We start from the raw sequence: 16,135 nt of genomic DNA, 5'->3' as shown, positions 1-16,135 counted from the left end.
TCAGAATTTCTGGCTTATAAAACAATGTGAGTAATGAGTATCCATTCATATTTTATTAATATTTTTTATTTTTTTAATGTAATCCATTTGCAGTTGAGATCGTGGTATGATGCAGTTCTATAACCTGAGTGAACTATCAACATTACCACTTAAATCAAAAAACCCTCAACAAGCCCTGCTTTTGGTTAGAACTGAATCTAATTGTGATGTGCAGTAGAATATAATTATCACATTCAATGTGCTTGCACTTACAATGGCCTCTTTAATCTGGAGAAATATCTAAATTCATGATCCAGATATGTGGAATAGGATAATGTTTGGGTGGAAAGCGCTAAGCTCTTTTTGATTTAAATTTCATGTGTAATCATACAAAACACATAGAACTGGGGGCTAGGGACAATAAAACCTGTAACCTTCTTAATCTGACAATGCCCTTAATATCTCTAACTACTAGCCATTGGCAATAATAGACAGACAGCATATTTGTACATTTAAAATGCTACCTATAATACTTGCACTGCACTTATATACTTTTCTACAATAGGCTATATATCTAATTTATTTTACAAATGTGTAGTGTTTAACTTTTTTATAGCATTTTTTTTTTTTTTTTCTGATTTGTTTTCACTTTAATGTGTGTGGGCAAAAAAACAAATCATGAAGAGATAAATAAAGGTTTGATGTCAAACAACTAGTTTTAAATATACAATGTTTTAAATATTATACATTTATAGCCAACAAATTATTTAGGCCTATGTTATTTTGTTATGTATCCTTGTTTTGTGAATTTTGTTTTTGATAGTTTTTTGTTGAGCTGACAAGCCTAGAATAGTCTCATGCTACATTGTGACAAGCCTCGCCCCTGTTTACACAAAATCTCGTGTTTAATGAACTTTTTTTAAGCTTTATTTTATGTTTTACTAGCTTTTGTAGCCACGACTAAACGCTATAAAACAAACATACCCTGAAAAATATTCACTTTAGTAAAAGTCTGACAATTAGACCTGGTCTCGTCTGTTTATAAAACAATGAAGGTTTTTCTTCACTTGTTCGCTTACATGATGCGTCGTATCCAAGGCTCCCCGCACTCCGTTCCAGTGAAGGGGCCGGACTCCGCTCCGGGTTTTGCTCCCTCACTGCTCTATACATCGCGTCTCCTCACTCCTGCATTGCTGTAGCAGCAGATGTTCGCGTGCTGAAGCCAATATCCACCGTTCTCTTTACCGGAGCAAGTATTCTGCAGCGGAGAGTGAGAAGACGAATAAGAGTGAGGACGTTTGCTCTCTCTCTCTCTTCACACGTCTGGAGTGTGTATGTGGGTGAGTGAGCTGAAGAAATTAGAGTGGCGTCTTTATTTACCACACCTGTGATGCGCTGCTGTCTCTGAGCAACGAAGACGCACTGATGGCCAAGGTACAGGAAGAGGATACGTGTTGAAAAAGGACTTATAAATGCGCTGATCGGTGTAATATTACAAAAAACTAAACCCAGCCATAAAGCAGATACTCCTCGCAGCTCATTGAGTTGATATTACTGACTTAAACTTGAACGAGAAGGTGATAAAGATGCCGTTACACCTGGGTCCCTTTGTCCGCTGGAGATCCGGGCTTGTACTCACATGGATCTGCTTGTTTTCGTCCGGATTTACCTTCATTGGTGAGTTTAATTAATGTTTAAACGTATCTTTCAGTTTCGACTGATAAAGCCATGTAAGTAGGGCGTAATTGCTTTTACACACAGCAGCGGGCTCCCTTTGTGATGTGGTTTCACGAATAATAACACAATATAAAATTCCACTGTGTTCATTTGTATGCAAAATATGTAATTTGACCCAAATTGCTATATTACTGCTACTTTTAATTAGCAGAGTGCGCAGAAACAGACGTGAAGAACCTATTCAAGAACTTGAACGTGCAGTAAGTTTGATTGACATGTTTCTGTGAGCACGAGACTCACGGCGCGAGCGAGACACCACCGTTCTAACGAATATACATATACAAAAACAAGGGTTTGTTTAATTGAAAATGAACAGAAATGTAAACCACAGGCTTTAAACAAATAAATATCGTTGAATATTAGACTGAATGAATATTGTTTTGCGCGTCACATTTATGTGAGCGTCAGCTTGAATGAAGCACTCGACACGCGCACATTTCCACGCGCCGAGTCGCCGACATCCGTTCTTGCTGCATTGGCAGTGTTTCTGACAGCTTTACGAAGTGAGCTCCGACTATCATTGAACGGTACAGGGCATATTTGTTGTGTTCAGATATATAAAATGAGGTAAAACACGCAGTCGTGGTCAGCTCAATGGAAAAGAACGTGCACAAATAATCGTGCTCTCCTCCCATCACACACATCTTACATTTGTCTTGGTCAGCTACCCATTATAGCCATACAAAGGAAGAAGTACAGATTTACTTTGTTTAATGCTTTAATAATTATTAAACATTCTGAATTCATATTTTCAAATAAACACATAAAAACAATTGTATTTATTTGCAAAGCCAGCAAAATGCCACATTGTAAGGTTGCTCAAATAATCACTCTTTGTTATTACTCCCACAACAAAAATGAAGACTGGAGCATTTCTAAAATGCCCAGCTTGTGTTTTTACACAAGAATAAGTTTGGATATGCAGATTCATTCATTGCATCTTTTTTAATGGGTCAAATTAATTGCAAACCTTTGTTTACTGTGTTGTTTTTGTGCACATTCATACCGGAAAAGGAATGAAACAAAGACTGATGCATATTATAATAACATCAAATAACATGTTAACCTGTTGTCTATGCCTGGACATAATTACAGTTACAGAATCACAGTCATCTAGTGCAGTGTTTCCAAACCAGGGGTGTGTGTAGCCCAGGGGGAGTTGACTTCTTTACTAAACCCATAAAACAGAAATTCAAGGATGTTTATAGATTTGCGTGTACACAAGATTTTAATAATATTAATAATAAGAATAATACATTTTATCCAGCATGATATCAGTTGAAAATAACTCATTTTGGGCTGCATTTGATATGGATAAAGGGGTGCTTGAGTCTTACGGCTGTGGAGGACCATAAAACAAAAAGGGTTGGGAAACACTGACCTAGTCCTCCACTATGCGTTTCCATGGACCAGTTTGGGCTTGCTGAGGTCTGTATTGCATTGTCAAGAGCGTAAGAGAAGTAAGGAAACATGTGGGAAGCATGACTGTGGGAAAGTTGGGTTGCGCTTCTGGAGGTCTTAGAGTAATCATCACCATAGAGCCCAGCTGGGGACTGCTGATGAGTATCCTCAGAGCACCGTCAAAATTTCACACTTGGCTAACATTGATTTGCCCCCTCTCCACTGTGGACAGAGGGCTAACTTGTTAAAAGTTGTGTCATTATTAGTCTTGCTTTAGGAAGCACTAGCAAACTGAATTAAGAAGGTATTTTCTTGTGCGTTAATTAGAGAAGGATTTTGCATATATTAAGACAAGGTAAACAATTGTACCTTAGGGAATCATATTACGAAAGACAAGAAATACGGTGGTATTTATGAGGCTTTTCAAACAGCCCTTCAAATGAAGCATTTTTTTTTTTTTTCCAGCAGATTGCAGGGCGTCATGAAAAATGCCCTAAATTCCCACCATCTTTGCATGCTCTGCTTAATTTGTCAAGGAGACTTATCCAGCTTCGCTTCCGAGTGAAAAAACGTCAGACAAGAACTTTCTCATTCTCCAGACTTGTAAAGATGAGGAAATGTAAATTGGATGGAGGGGAAATAATGGAAGCATGTGTGCTCGCAGACACTGTTAGTCCAAAGATCATCAGAAGATCACACAAGGTGCTCTCGCCAGGGAGAAACATGCTGACGGTGCATTTTCCTATTTAAAAAAAAAAAAAAAAAAAGCCAACTTGTCTTTCCCCTGAAACATAATCCGGTCAAAAATAAAGGTCGCCCTGTCAGTCTTCATCAGAGAGAACACAAGAGACAGAACAGAGCTCTTTCCTGAACAATGCTGCCTTCAGGGAGATCAGCTACCGTTGAGCCGACAGGAGGGTTTTCATCAGTCTGTAGACAAAAAGCATCAGCACATTATGTTCGTGGTGTGTGTGTGTGTTTGCGTGTGCTTGTTTTATACTAGCCTGTGTTAGTGTCTCTGTTGGTTTTGCTTCAAGATTTTATGTTGACCCAATACAGTACAAAAATTATTTATTGTATGAAAGTAAACAAAAATATAAATTCATTTTTTTTAATTATCATGAAATACATACTGTCATATAAATATGCAAAATTATTAATATTAAAAAAAAAAAAAAAAAATGTATTGGACGCACAGATTTTAACGTCAACAACAAAAATATGGAAACACTTTCTCCATTTTAAATGTTTTTAATTAATTTTGCTATCCTAACTAAGCACGAATATATGGTTTATTGCATTTTCTTGTCTGCGTTTAGCATTGCTCTTTTCAACTGCTGTCAGTGGTCTTATCAGAACAGATCTGCAATCCAAGAAAGCTGTTCTTTGTGGTTAAATTGTACTTAAAACAACATTGGCAGATAGTATATCCAGGACTATATTTATGCTACATACAGAACATACACAGTAAAGTATGGTTTCTTGTTTGTTCCCAGCTCTTTGGAAAAGGAGAGATATAATGCGTTTGCTGTTCTTTCTGTTTGTGTGAGAAAGAGGCAGAGGTTTTTTGTGGTTGGATTTTCTGGTGGGCTTGTTTCAGAGATTTTTGGCACTCCTGTGAGTGTGCTTGGTTGTTCACTGAAAGGGTTGGGTTCTGGGGTGCAGTGAAACTCAAAAGCAAGCTCGAACTGGCCACTGGGCGCACCGGGAGAATTCTAACAACTGATTTGGCCCGCTTCCCTGTTTTTTTTATTTTATTTTATTAATTTTATTATCTTTTTAATTATGATTTTATATTATTGCCTGCCCAGTATATTAAAGTTATCATTTCCGAATTCGGCATTTGATGATAAATTGATAATAAATCATGAATCTGTTAGTCTTGACTGACAATGCTACGATTCGACTCAGGTGCTCTCCACTAAGCATTAGCAAAGGTCAGTCAAATACTGTATGCTAAAGGACATCATTATCTATTGTAAAGTTACATTACTAATTTTGCAGACAGATATTCACATCGATTTATAGTGTAGGCAGGGAGCTAGAGCGGACAACAACACAAAAATATGGGTGATGATAATGCAATAACATGTTCATTATTTGGATTTTTTGAAATAGCCTATAGTTTTGTTAAATATTGGATATTTTTATCATTCTAATGATAATTTAGAATTTAACTAAAATAAATTATTATGTGCGAATTACAATGAGATGGTTATTTTGCAACAAGGTGGAGACAGTTCTGTTCATAACAGTAGACCTCCTGGTGAAAAAGTGACAGATGAGGAGAAAAAAAAAAAAAAAACTACACACAATGGAGAGACAGAGATAGGGAAAATGGAACTGAAAGTGCAGTTCAAGAGAGAACCACGGCCCCAGCCTAAGGATTTAGACCTCCCCTTTTTTTTCTTTTTTTTTTTTTTGTGATGGCCATACAAAAAATAGGGTTGTCCATGATTTCTAAATTTGTTGTGGGTGTAAGGGATTGCCTGGATGAGTGTAAGATTTCCCGGCCTGAAATTTTGTCCCAGTCCAGCCCTGCTCAGAAGCTTTCTTTTATGTGGGTAAGAAGCTTCTCAAAGGTCCCTCAGACCCCAGAGACATGACTTTATTGTCGTCATTTGGATTATTGAAATTAGGATGAAGCTAGCATTTTGGTGTTCTCGTTTTTTTGTTGTTGAAGTTATTTCAACTTTAATATTTAAAGTTGAATGTTATTTAGGCCTTGAACTAAACCATACCAGATTTTCACTATATACGGTATTTGGACTGTGTTTCTATGGTGATGTGCATGTCTAAAAAGTAAAGAGAAATGAGGAAAAAGATTTTTGCTATTCTATTTGTGAGCTATAAAGTCAAATGATGCATGTAAAGAAAGGACTCTACTGTTATGGCGGGCTCTTGATTCTAACCAATGACTTTTCATGATGTACAAGAACTGAAAGAATCAAGCAATAGAGAATTTCAGAGAAAAATGGGAGATTTGAACAGATTAATGTCTGAGAGCAGTGTTATTTTGGAGTCGCGGAAAGCGCTCCAAAGCAGAACATAATTAAATCCGTTTTTTGTTGTTTCGTCTCATTCAACACAGGCCACATTGCAATTTCACAACAATCTTAACTTTTTTTTTTTTTTTTTTTTTTTTTTAAATGGAGGGTAAATTTCTACCGCTCACACAGTTTCTACACATATACTGTATATAATATATGTATAGCCGTATTTGAATTTGATGAATGGAGAGGCATGAAATGGTGTAACAGAGATGAGGAAAAAGCAAACAGTGTAAGTCAACAGCAGCTGGCTTTCCATAATCCAAGAGCACGCTCCATTTGATGACAAATGTGGTCTTTTCTTATCTCGCGGTGCTATATATGTCTTCTCCATAAGTGTCAAATGCAAATGGAGAAGGAAAGGCAGAGAACATGAGAAAGTGTGACACGAACCTTTGGGGTGGGGGAAGTCTCCCATCAGACTGCATCAGATCTCGGAAATATGCCCTTTTGCTTCACTTAAGCACTTGTAGACTGCTGTTAAAGGGGTGAGGTGGGGTTTTTTTAGGGCGCCTTTAACCCTTTGAAATGGCCGTTGTGCCATCCAAGGGGTCAAGGTTTGGTTGGTTCGCATTTAGTTAGCCTCTGCTGCAAAATGCATCATTTTCCATAGACAGCCATTTAAAAGTAGCCAACTATTATGACAATTTATTATGACAATATTTTTTTGGCAAGCAACATTTACAGTATATTGCTAATATTTCATTATGCAATAGTAGATGTTTAATGCTCTATTTATTTTTGAAAGGTGTGAAATGGATTTTTTTCCCCTGTGTGTTGTCTTTCATCACAGGGCAGGATAGCAAAGATTTCAAAACAAATGCAGCCACCATAGACCCTTTTCAAAGACTGTGATGTCGCGTTTCCACAGTTATTAACATTGTAAATCTACTTGATTTTTTTTTTGTTTTTAAATAAAATAAAATAATGCACATTTTTAACAATATACTTTGTTATATTACCTTATTGCATTAAATTACAGAAAACTAGTTAACACTGCTGCACGAGTGTATCTAAGGGTGCTTCCACACTTGGTTCGATTGCCTGGTCCGAACCTGAGTTCGATTGCTGAATTGTGTTCACAATCTTTTGTTTGGTTCCAAACCACGGTGCGTTTGCATTATCAAAGCAGCACCTTGTTTCTTGATAACCAAAATTTTTGTATTTTGGTTTTTAAATCTTTGGTGTCAGCACATAATGGCACTTGCATTGTTCTCTCCTCTTGCAGTGCATCAGTCACGCTTGTCAAGAAAGTGAGTGAGAACGTAAACAAACACACAGTTTTATCAAATCATTCGTCATCAATAACGGTTTTCTTCTGCGATTTAGTAAGATTGCGCTCATATTAGCAGTGAACTGTACAGGAGTTCACATGAGACATAACCCAGACCACCTTTGTTGCACAAGAGTTTTGAAAACGGCATCAACGGAACCCAGATGCGCAGCAAAAGTGCTAGTGTGAAAGCTCCCTAATACAACAACTGATCTTTCTCTCTTCTAAACGACGTAATCAATGTCTCTATTATTTAGAAATGGCATAGAAACACTATTGTGGATGTTTTCTTTAGCTGTTGGAGCAAGTGGGAACACAATTTTTGTTGTTTCCATTTACCCACTATAGAAGTTTTCTCAACTATGATGACTTCCACTTCTGAGAAACCCAGAAATGTGAAAAGGGTCCTTTGAAATAAATGTAAATGCTAACGGATGCTTTCTCCAGGTATTATAGACCCCTTTGGTCCAATCCTGGACTCCAGCACCTGCTTCTTCCTGCGAGCGTGGCGACGCCCTTCAGAAAGGATGCGGTCAGCAGGAGGAACCAAAGATCAGTGCTGTCACCAGAGAGACTAATCGTGTTCTTCCCTGAGGTGCTGTCAGTGGCCAGAGAAAGCTGGAGTACCGTTGACCTTGAGAGCAGATGCAGTTAATGTGCAGACATTGCTTCTCAGCACATTGCGAGCACTAGAGTCTATGAAAGGCTTGGGTGAATGCCCCTCCCTGAAGAGATAAGAGTGCATTTCCCAAGGTGCTTTTAGTTGGACTCAGAGACTGCAAGATCTAAGTAAGATCTGTCCGCTTTAATGATGAACCATCTGCTTGAATACTCGATAGACTCAAGCACTTTGCCTCATCCCACAATAGTAATGCAACAAAAGCAGGTAATTTTTTTCCCAACTATTATTACTCCATAGGGTTTGTTCTGTGGCGACGGCAAGCATAAACATGAAAAATTTGCTGTGGCGCTCCGCTTGCTCTCAGCCCATCTGTGGTTCATCACCCAGCATATTTAAGGTTGTTTGGGGATGCTCTTCATTCTCCTGTGATCAATAACTCTCTAACTGTTTAATTGGCCATCAATCAACGACAGAGTAGAGTTAAACACGGAGGTGCTCAATCCCTGCCTTTTATGCAAGTCCTCTGGGTCCTTTTGCAGCCTTTAAGTTTGTCCAAGTTGCTTCCAGAGCTTTGTTATTTGTATGCGCCGTGCAGCAGCAGCAGCACACGAGATTTCCAAAGGGCTTCCACAAGGGAGCGTTGTCTTGACTACTACCATGATGTAGATTGAACACTCAGCCAGCCCATAATAGAAGTAAGGGCGGAGCTTTCTTTTGAACTGCATAACTGGTCCAGCATCAAAAGGAATGACAGCATATCATATTGATATTTTGCCCACTTCAAGGCTAATGAAACTCTCGAGTTCAGCCTGTCTCTTTCACATATGGCTGATCTGGATGAGTTTTGTGGAGCTTAATGTACTCTGTTGACCCTCTTGTTCTGTGAGTTTGAAGTGCAAAATTGTCTTTGCCGTTCTTGGCTAACCTCAATTCAAATCCTGCTTGCTTATAATCATGAAGGCAAACATGTTTTTCAGGGTTTCAATGTATTAGACCTCTGGGTATTAAAGCAAAGCTTTTTGGTCACTATGAGGTATTGATATTGGAGGTGACTGCGGTTTCTTTGTGAACTTTGATTATTGCATTTGGAAGGAGAGGAGGCTGATCATACAAGAATGTTTAAACTCTTAATCTCTATTGCTATTGCACAGGGTTATGGATAGAGCTGCACGATTAATCGTTGAACGATTGCGATCTCAATTCAAAAACACCCACACATGATCTCATTCATGAACTATTCACCTGTGTCTATTAAACCTTTGACAAAATCACACCAGAACATTTAAATCTACTTTGGTGCTGCTGCTGACCCAGAGAGAGCAGTTGTCATGTATGTAACAGCTTCACAAACATTCTTTTCAATCACACAGTATCATTATTTTTGTGTTACAAATATTCATGGTGTCAGAAGAAATGGATAAAAGTTTATAATTCGGATATAAACACTGATGTCTATGGAAGGGGTCGCAATAGAGTGAATCACCTTTTGAAAGTAACATAGCGCTTCAACTATTGATTGTATTGATTACATTATTACACCACTAGGTGGCAACAAGTTGCTGTTAAAAAGTTTATTTTTCGTTAAATCATTCAAGAGATTTGTACAGAAATGCTGATTCATCCAGTAATGAAACAAGTGAAGTATTTGAGTGAGTCATTGAATCATTTATTCAAAGATAGTACAAAATAGTATAAAAATGAGTATTAAACTTAAGTTTGCAATATGTCCCGGCATAAATGATCTTTTTTTTTTTTTTAGGAATCTTAAATGTCTGCTAAACTATTAAATGTCAGTTAAATGTCAGCTTTTTCAGACTTCTATTAATTTTAAGACTTTATAAACAATTTTTTTTCTCCCCAAATTATTATTTTTTGTTATATTCATGACTTAAATCTATAGTAAAGTGATACATAATGACATTACTTGTGATAGAACTGTTGTTATGGTTATCACCTCTTCCTTAGAATATCATAAAGAGGGTGGGGTCTTCAGACTTGGGCAAGTGATCAACTACTCGAGCAACCACATAGCAACAGTCTTTAAAAACACTCAGAATGCCTTAGGAACTGCATAGCAGCACGCCATGGCATTTTCTGACATTTTCTTAAGAAAAAAAAAATGTAGTTCATTTCTTTGTGTACGAAAGATTTCCATGTGGAATGTATGTAACTTAATATAAACTACAGTATGTTGGCATGTGTATTTTAGCATTAGCGTGTGATTGTATAAGCCTGTCTCAAGTCAATACAAAGTACCTCAGGCAGGCTGGAGGTGGTACAAACTCTCTAATAGCAAGGATATTTGAGGGCGGGTTGGCTCAGAGGCGGCCAAAACGTGTCCTCTTGAAGTGATGATGTTGACAGGGAAGACGACCTATTGACCTTTGCTCATTACGTTCATATTCCATGCGGTTGTGCCTCAGGCTGGCAATTCAACTGAGTCAACACTGGCCGTAGCTCAGCCCTCACTTATCAAGGGAACTCAAAACATCTGCTCACCCTTTTCAGAGACAAGAAGGATATTTAAAATCTGAATATTTGATTTTTACACTTTGCTGACTTCTGTAACCTCACTCTGTATTTTAGTATTGACATTTTGTGGTGGTAAAATTATAAAATTCTTTAAAAATGACCTTTCTGGAGGCTCTATCCTAAGTTTGCCATGGTAACCACTGCACTGTAACTACCATTACTACATTTATTGTTTGCAGTAAAATTATGGAAATTTGGTATTAACCACCACTGACTGTCATCAATAAAATAAAATAAAATAAAACTGAACGTAAAAGTTGTGCCAGCTCCAGATACTGTGTGAAAATGCAATGTCACATAAAATTAAAGTTTGTCGTTGTCATGACAGTCAGTGCCGCATTGTTTCCTGTCAGCTCACTCAGCTGTTTGCCAGAATCAACAAGCAATAGCCAAAACTAGTAGTCTCAAAGCTCTCTTTGTTTTGACAAAAATGTCTAGCAGAAGGGGAAACAATTTTCATAATGTAAAACAAACAAACAAAAACTTTATTAAGACAAAGTTACAAATATTAAGTGTTTATTACAGAAACAATTTTAATATGAAATTATATATATATATATAAAAATCAGTGTAACATTTGAGAATATTATTTGAAGTGTAAACTAAATACTAATTTATAATTTTGTTTTAATAGTTTTATATTTCTGTTCTTATAGGCCTAGTTTCACAGACAGGCCTTAGATTAAGCGAGGATTAGGCCTTAGTTAAATAAGGACATTTAAGTCCTTATTAAGGGTTAGTTCGCACAAAAATTTAAATTATGTCATTAATTACTCACCCTCATGTCGTTCCAAATCCATAAGACTTTCGTTCATCTTCAGAACGAATTATAAGATTATAGGAATTATAAGAATTAAATATTAAATATAAAATATTAGGGCTGTTAACGCATGCGATTAATTCAAAATCCTTAAAGCGTTAAAACAATTTGACGCATTTAACGCGACAAAATTTACGGAAGCATGTGAAATTGCGTCATAACGTAATTTACGTCACGCAGTTAGATGACCTTAAAAGTCTATGCTGACTCTCTGTCATATTGTGTCATTGTATCTGAAGAGCGCGAGCCCTCCCGCATCACGCTGTTCCTGTCTGAACGGAACGTCGAAACAACCCACCGCTGTATGGCCAGATGATATGAAAACTATGTTTCTCGGCTGGATAAAGCAAACCAGCTTCTTGCTATGAAAGTTTTGATAGATGAGGATTGCAATCAAAGTAAATATGATTGCGGTGAAGTACAGAAGCACGCGTGAGTCTGTTATTTTGATGCGCAAACAAATCATGTATCAGCGCTCTCAACGCACTGATCACACATTGTATTTATGCACAGACACATTTCAGTACATTCACATTGTTTTCACACACATTCAGGATAATGTTTGGATTTGTCCTGTGTATGTTGCTGTGTACTTTAGTATATATGCAGGTCAAGGCGGTTGGTTTAGGTTTTTTTGGCATCTCCATGTGGTCCTGTTCAGTATCGCAACTTGACTCATCTAAAATGTAAACAAGCTCTTTGCTATTGCACATACTATACACTGAATTCTTTTTGCTGTGAATTTTTTTTTTTTAATGGGTGCTTTGGTGTAGGCTACATAAATGTATGAAATCATATCATTGGGTTTTTGGTGTCCTTTTTTGGAAAGACATCTAAATTTACCTTGAAAAAAGCTGAAAAATACAGTTTTGTGAAAATCACACTTCAATCTGATGGTTTACTTTGCTGGATATAGGCAATGATGGTAAAATGAATGTGTTAAACAAGATAAATGGTGTATGCTTAATTTCACGATATGTGTGCGATTAATCACGATTAAAAAAATAATCTATTGACAGCCCTAAAATAAATAAATAAATAAATGAATGAATGAATGTACCACTTTATTTACAAAATATTAATCTCCAATGTGTGATGGAATTTTCATTTTGGGGTGAACTAACTCTTTAACTAGCTTTTTATAAATGTGCCTTATAAAAATATTACTGGTGTGCATCTTGAGACAAAACAATGGCAGTGACATTTTAAGATATGTCAGTTAAAGTTACTTTCAGTTAAGACATGAATTTTAGTCTGGGACTAGGTTAAGCCTTGTCTGTGAACCCAGGCATTAATTTCATTGTTTAATATTTAATTGAGATGCTGTTTACCAAGCCTAAAGGCCTGTTCACACCAAGGACAATGACTATAAAGATAATAAAGATATAGTTCTAAAAATCGTTGTCAATATTTAAGAATAGCAGAGCTATAACGATACCACAGCAATATCGATAACAGCACAGAGAAACAATGTAGTTGGAATCTCTTTCAGAGCGATTTTATCCAGCTTATGAACAATACAATCATTAACAATCAATCAGAATCAATCCTGCATAACAAGCTTGAGCATTTAAAGCGGCATACAAAGACACACTTAGAATAAACAGAACGATATTGTATGCTGGTGTGGACATTGATATAGTTATCGTTATAGTTATCTTTTAATTATTATTGTTGGTGTGAACAGGCCTTAAGGCTGTGACAGAAATAAAGTCACATCTTAGGACACATATATTACTGATATCTGGGACATTTTATGCATTGTACAGTAATCCAAAAAAATCATTACAGCAGCTTTGATTTATTATGATTTATCTGTAGAACAATAACAGTAGTAACTGGTATGTTGGCAGAAGCTACCATAATACTTTTTTTTTGTGAGGGTAGATGTCAGCATCACACTAGCATTCTTAATGACAGTATATTCATTTGGAAAACTCAGGGTTGGCAAAAGTATCATGCTTACTACTTTCTTTGGCAACCATTTTTATTAGCAGCCTCTAGCTTGTGAAAAGTGTGTGGGTAAAACATTTAATTTTCTTCCCCTTACTTTAACAGAGAATAATATGATGCCAGCCCTTGCGTTAAGCTCGGTTTGTGTGTGAAATGTGGTCGTAGCGGATGAGATTTCAGATTTGGAGAGACACAGAAGCAGCATTTCTTGGCAAGGACATTAGGAGCAGTGGAGCCGTTGAAATAGATTTAAGACTTCATGATTGTATATTAATCATGACAGAATTGCTCATTCTGGGACTTTGCACAGCCTATGGAATTGAATGAATACTGTAAATGTGTCATTTTTCTTTTTCATACAAGCCTATGCTTTTTAATCATTGAAAGCACAGGATTTCAGTATGTTTCAAAGACCTTTAAAGGTGGTCCTCTCGTCGCTTTCTCTTTGTTTATAGTAACCCAGGGGGCTCATTAGTCACAGTCGTTCTTTAGAGACCTGACTGTTCGTGCCTCTGTGAAATGGCATATGGAGACAGTCAGTCCGTGTGTTTACTGTAAATGTGTGTGGCGGTCTTAAAGGACTTTGATTGTGTTATTTCAGCCATAAACATGTTTTCTGGTTCATTTACAAAAAAGGATGAACTCAGGTTAGCGTTTTGTACTCATGCATGTTGGATGAGCTGTAGTGAAGGACGTTTGCGGTGTCTTTTAGCACTGAGATGATACAAGCAACATTGTTTGATTTGAAAACCTGTTAAGATAAACGGTGAGATATTCTTACAAATTCAACTCTTGAGACTGGTTAAATGCAATTTGAGTGCTACTACCTCTTTTGGCTTCTTCTAAACAAAGCCAAACATATCAAATTAATCTTCAGTGTAAATCACACACATTTTCAGAAATGGCCTGCTGAGATACTGCATGTTCAGCAAGAGTCTCTCGGGGCAGAAGGATTTGAGAGCTGGTTCATATAAATTAACAAGGCCTTCTGTTAATTTTTGCTCTCACTGCGGAAGTGAACCTCTTTTAAGCTTTATGATGTGAGGTATTTGTAACCCTTGGATATGATGTCACTGCAAAAAAAAAGGCTCTACAGTGCCACATTTTTCATTATGTCACATCCTGTCCTTAGAGGACAACATGCCATCTTGCTCTTCAAGTGATTGTCATACATCTTTAGCACATTTTAAATTATAATATTTAAGTGCAGTGCAGAAATGGAGTGTTAATAATGATTTATGCATACTGGAGAAAGTGAGCGAGTTTGCCAATGTAAATGGATTTTTGCTGTTTTTAATAACTTCAAAGCCTTAAAGGAATATTCTTGGTTATTTACAACTTAATGTTTATTTTAATCGTTTATTCGTGCCGCTGTCAGCTTGCATGCAGGGCTTCCAGTAAGTGCATTACATTGAAATTATTGCTGCTGTAATTGACAGTGTGCAGCAAATGCTGTCCTTAGACATCAAGTTGTAGTTAACCCTGGATATTCCTTTCAGCTTCTGTCATGGTCTGTATACAAGATGTGCTAAGAAGCTGCCAGACGGTTTACAAAAGACAATTCTTTGAATTTATACATCTTATTTTTAGGTCTGTGAAACTATTTACAACCAACCTCAGCAGAGTTAGTCTTTAATTATTAAAACTGTCGTGTGCAAACGGCTCTGAACTGGTTCAAGGAACAAAAACAGAAACAAAGGAAATTGTAACAGGAACATAAACAATAATGAAAACTAAATCAAGTGTAATCATTCTGAACAGAAACGCTTATTTGAAATTGCCATTTAATTGCCGGTTAATAACGTTATTTTATCGTTCTTTTTTATGAGGAATTTTACCAGCGAATGTCGGAGATTTGTGTTTTGTCCGTCATTAGAATGGCTGCATCTGAGGCAGAATGTGCATCACATAAATTTGATCAACTTACAGGTTACAAATGTTATTGTACCCTGTTGAAAAAAAACAAACAAACAAAAAACAGCATATGCTGGTTCGGTATGTTTTGAAACATGGCAGCTGGTTTGAGCTGGATTAAGCTGGTCCTTAGTTGGTGCTTAACTGGTCATGAGCTGGTTTAAGCTGGTCAAGTGCTGCTCCTAAGCTTGTCCTAAGCAACAAGCTCCAGCTCAGGACCTGGTATCCGTTCTTTGTACCTCGCTTAATACATCTGAGATGATTTGACAGATGTCAGATCTTCTAATCGTGATAACTGAGCTCGGGCTAATTTGGTTGTTCTAACTAATTTGCAGATTGGATTAAAATATCTGGATTAAATTATCTGCGCGTTCTTGTGTTCCTCGAAAGGGAAGATGTATCGATACTCGAAACCATGATCAGCAATGCAGCAATTGGCTGGCGTCAAGACAGCAACGTAGTGACATGTAATTAAAAAAGACAACTGATGAAAAACTTGACAAATTTTTGGACCTTTCATAAGAAAACAGCCAAGCAACCAAAACGACATAAAAGTTATAGGCTAGTAGATAAATGAAATGTGCACTACTTTTTTTTTTCTTTTTTTTTTTTTTTTCTTTTTTATATACATGTTTCCCAATTATTTAGGCTATATTCACAATTTCCTATTTGTACAGGCTTTACATTTTTATTTTAATGTTGTAATTAGCAATTCATTTAATTTTACCTTTGAAGATTTGTTACGTGACAGCATTAAAGTTTTTTAAGGGTCAAGATCAAGTTATCTGCATCTCTTGCGCTGCATCAAGCCACTCCTATATCTGTCAGGGCACGCACAGCATAGATAGACTAAT

The 16,135-nt window shown here is 36.8% G+C and overlaps 1 protein-coding gene across 4 annotated transcripts in view; it reads left to right on the top strand.

The window, feature by feature from the left end:
* The first annotated feature begins 300 nt into the window (after positions 1-300).
* Positions 301-16,135, top strand: part of unc5a (unc-5 netrin receptor A) — a 225,442-nt gene continuing 209,607 nt past the window's right edge. For 2 of the 4 annotated variants that reach the window (XM_051860881.1, XM_051860880.1), the window contains exon 1: positions 302-1,656. In XM_051860881.1, the coding sequence (XP_051716841.1) occupies positions 1,566-1,656 (91 nt within the window). In that variant the 5' untranslated portion in view covers positions 302-1,565. Of the gene's footprint in view, positions 1,657-16,135 lie in introns of all 4 variants that reach the window. The other 2 variants (XM_051860879.1, XM_051860882.1) reach the window with 2 other exon arrangements.

Source organism: Ctenopharyngodon idella, chromosome 14 (genome assembly GCF_019924925.1).
Source record: "Ctenopharyngodon idella isolate HZGC_01 chromosome 14, HZGC01, whole genome shotgun sequence".
NCBI classification, from domain to species: domain Eukaryota; kingdom Metazoa; phylum Chordata; class Actinopteri; order Cypriniformes; family Xenocyprididae; genus Ctenopharyngodon; species Ctenopharyngodon idella.
Note: the sequence above shows the minus strand (reverse complement) of the source record. Positions and strands in the feature narration are given on the sequence as shown.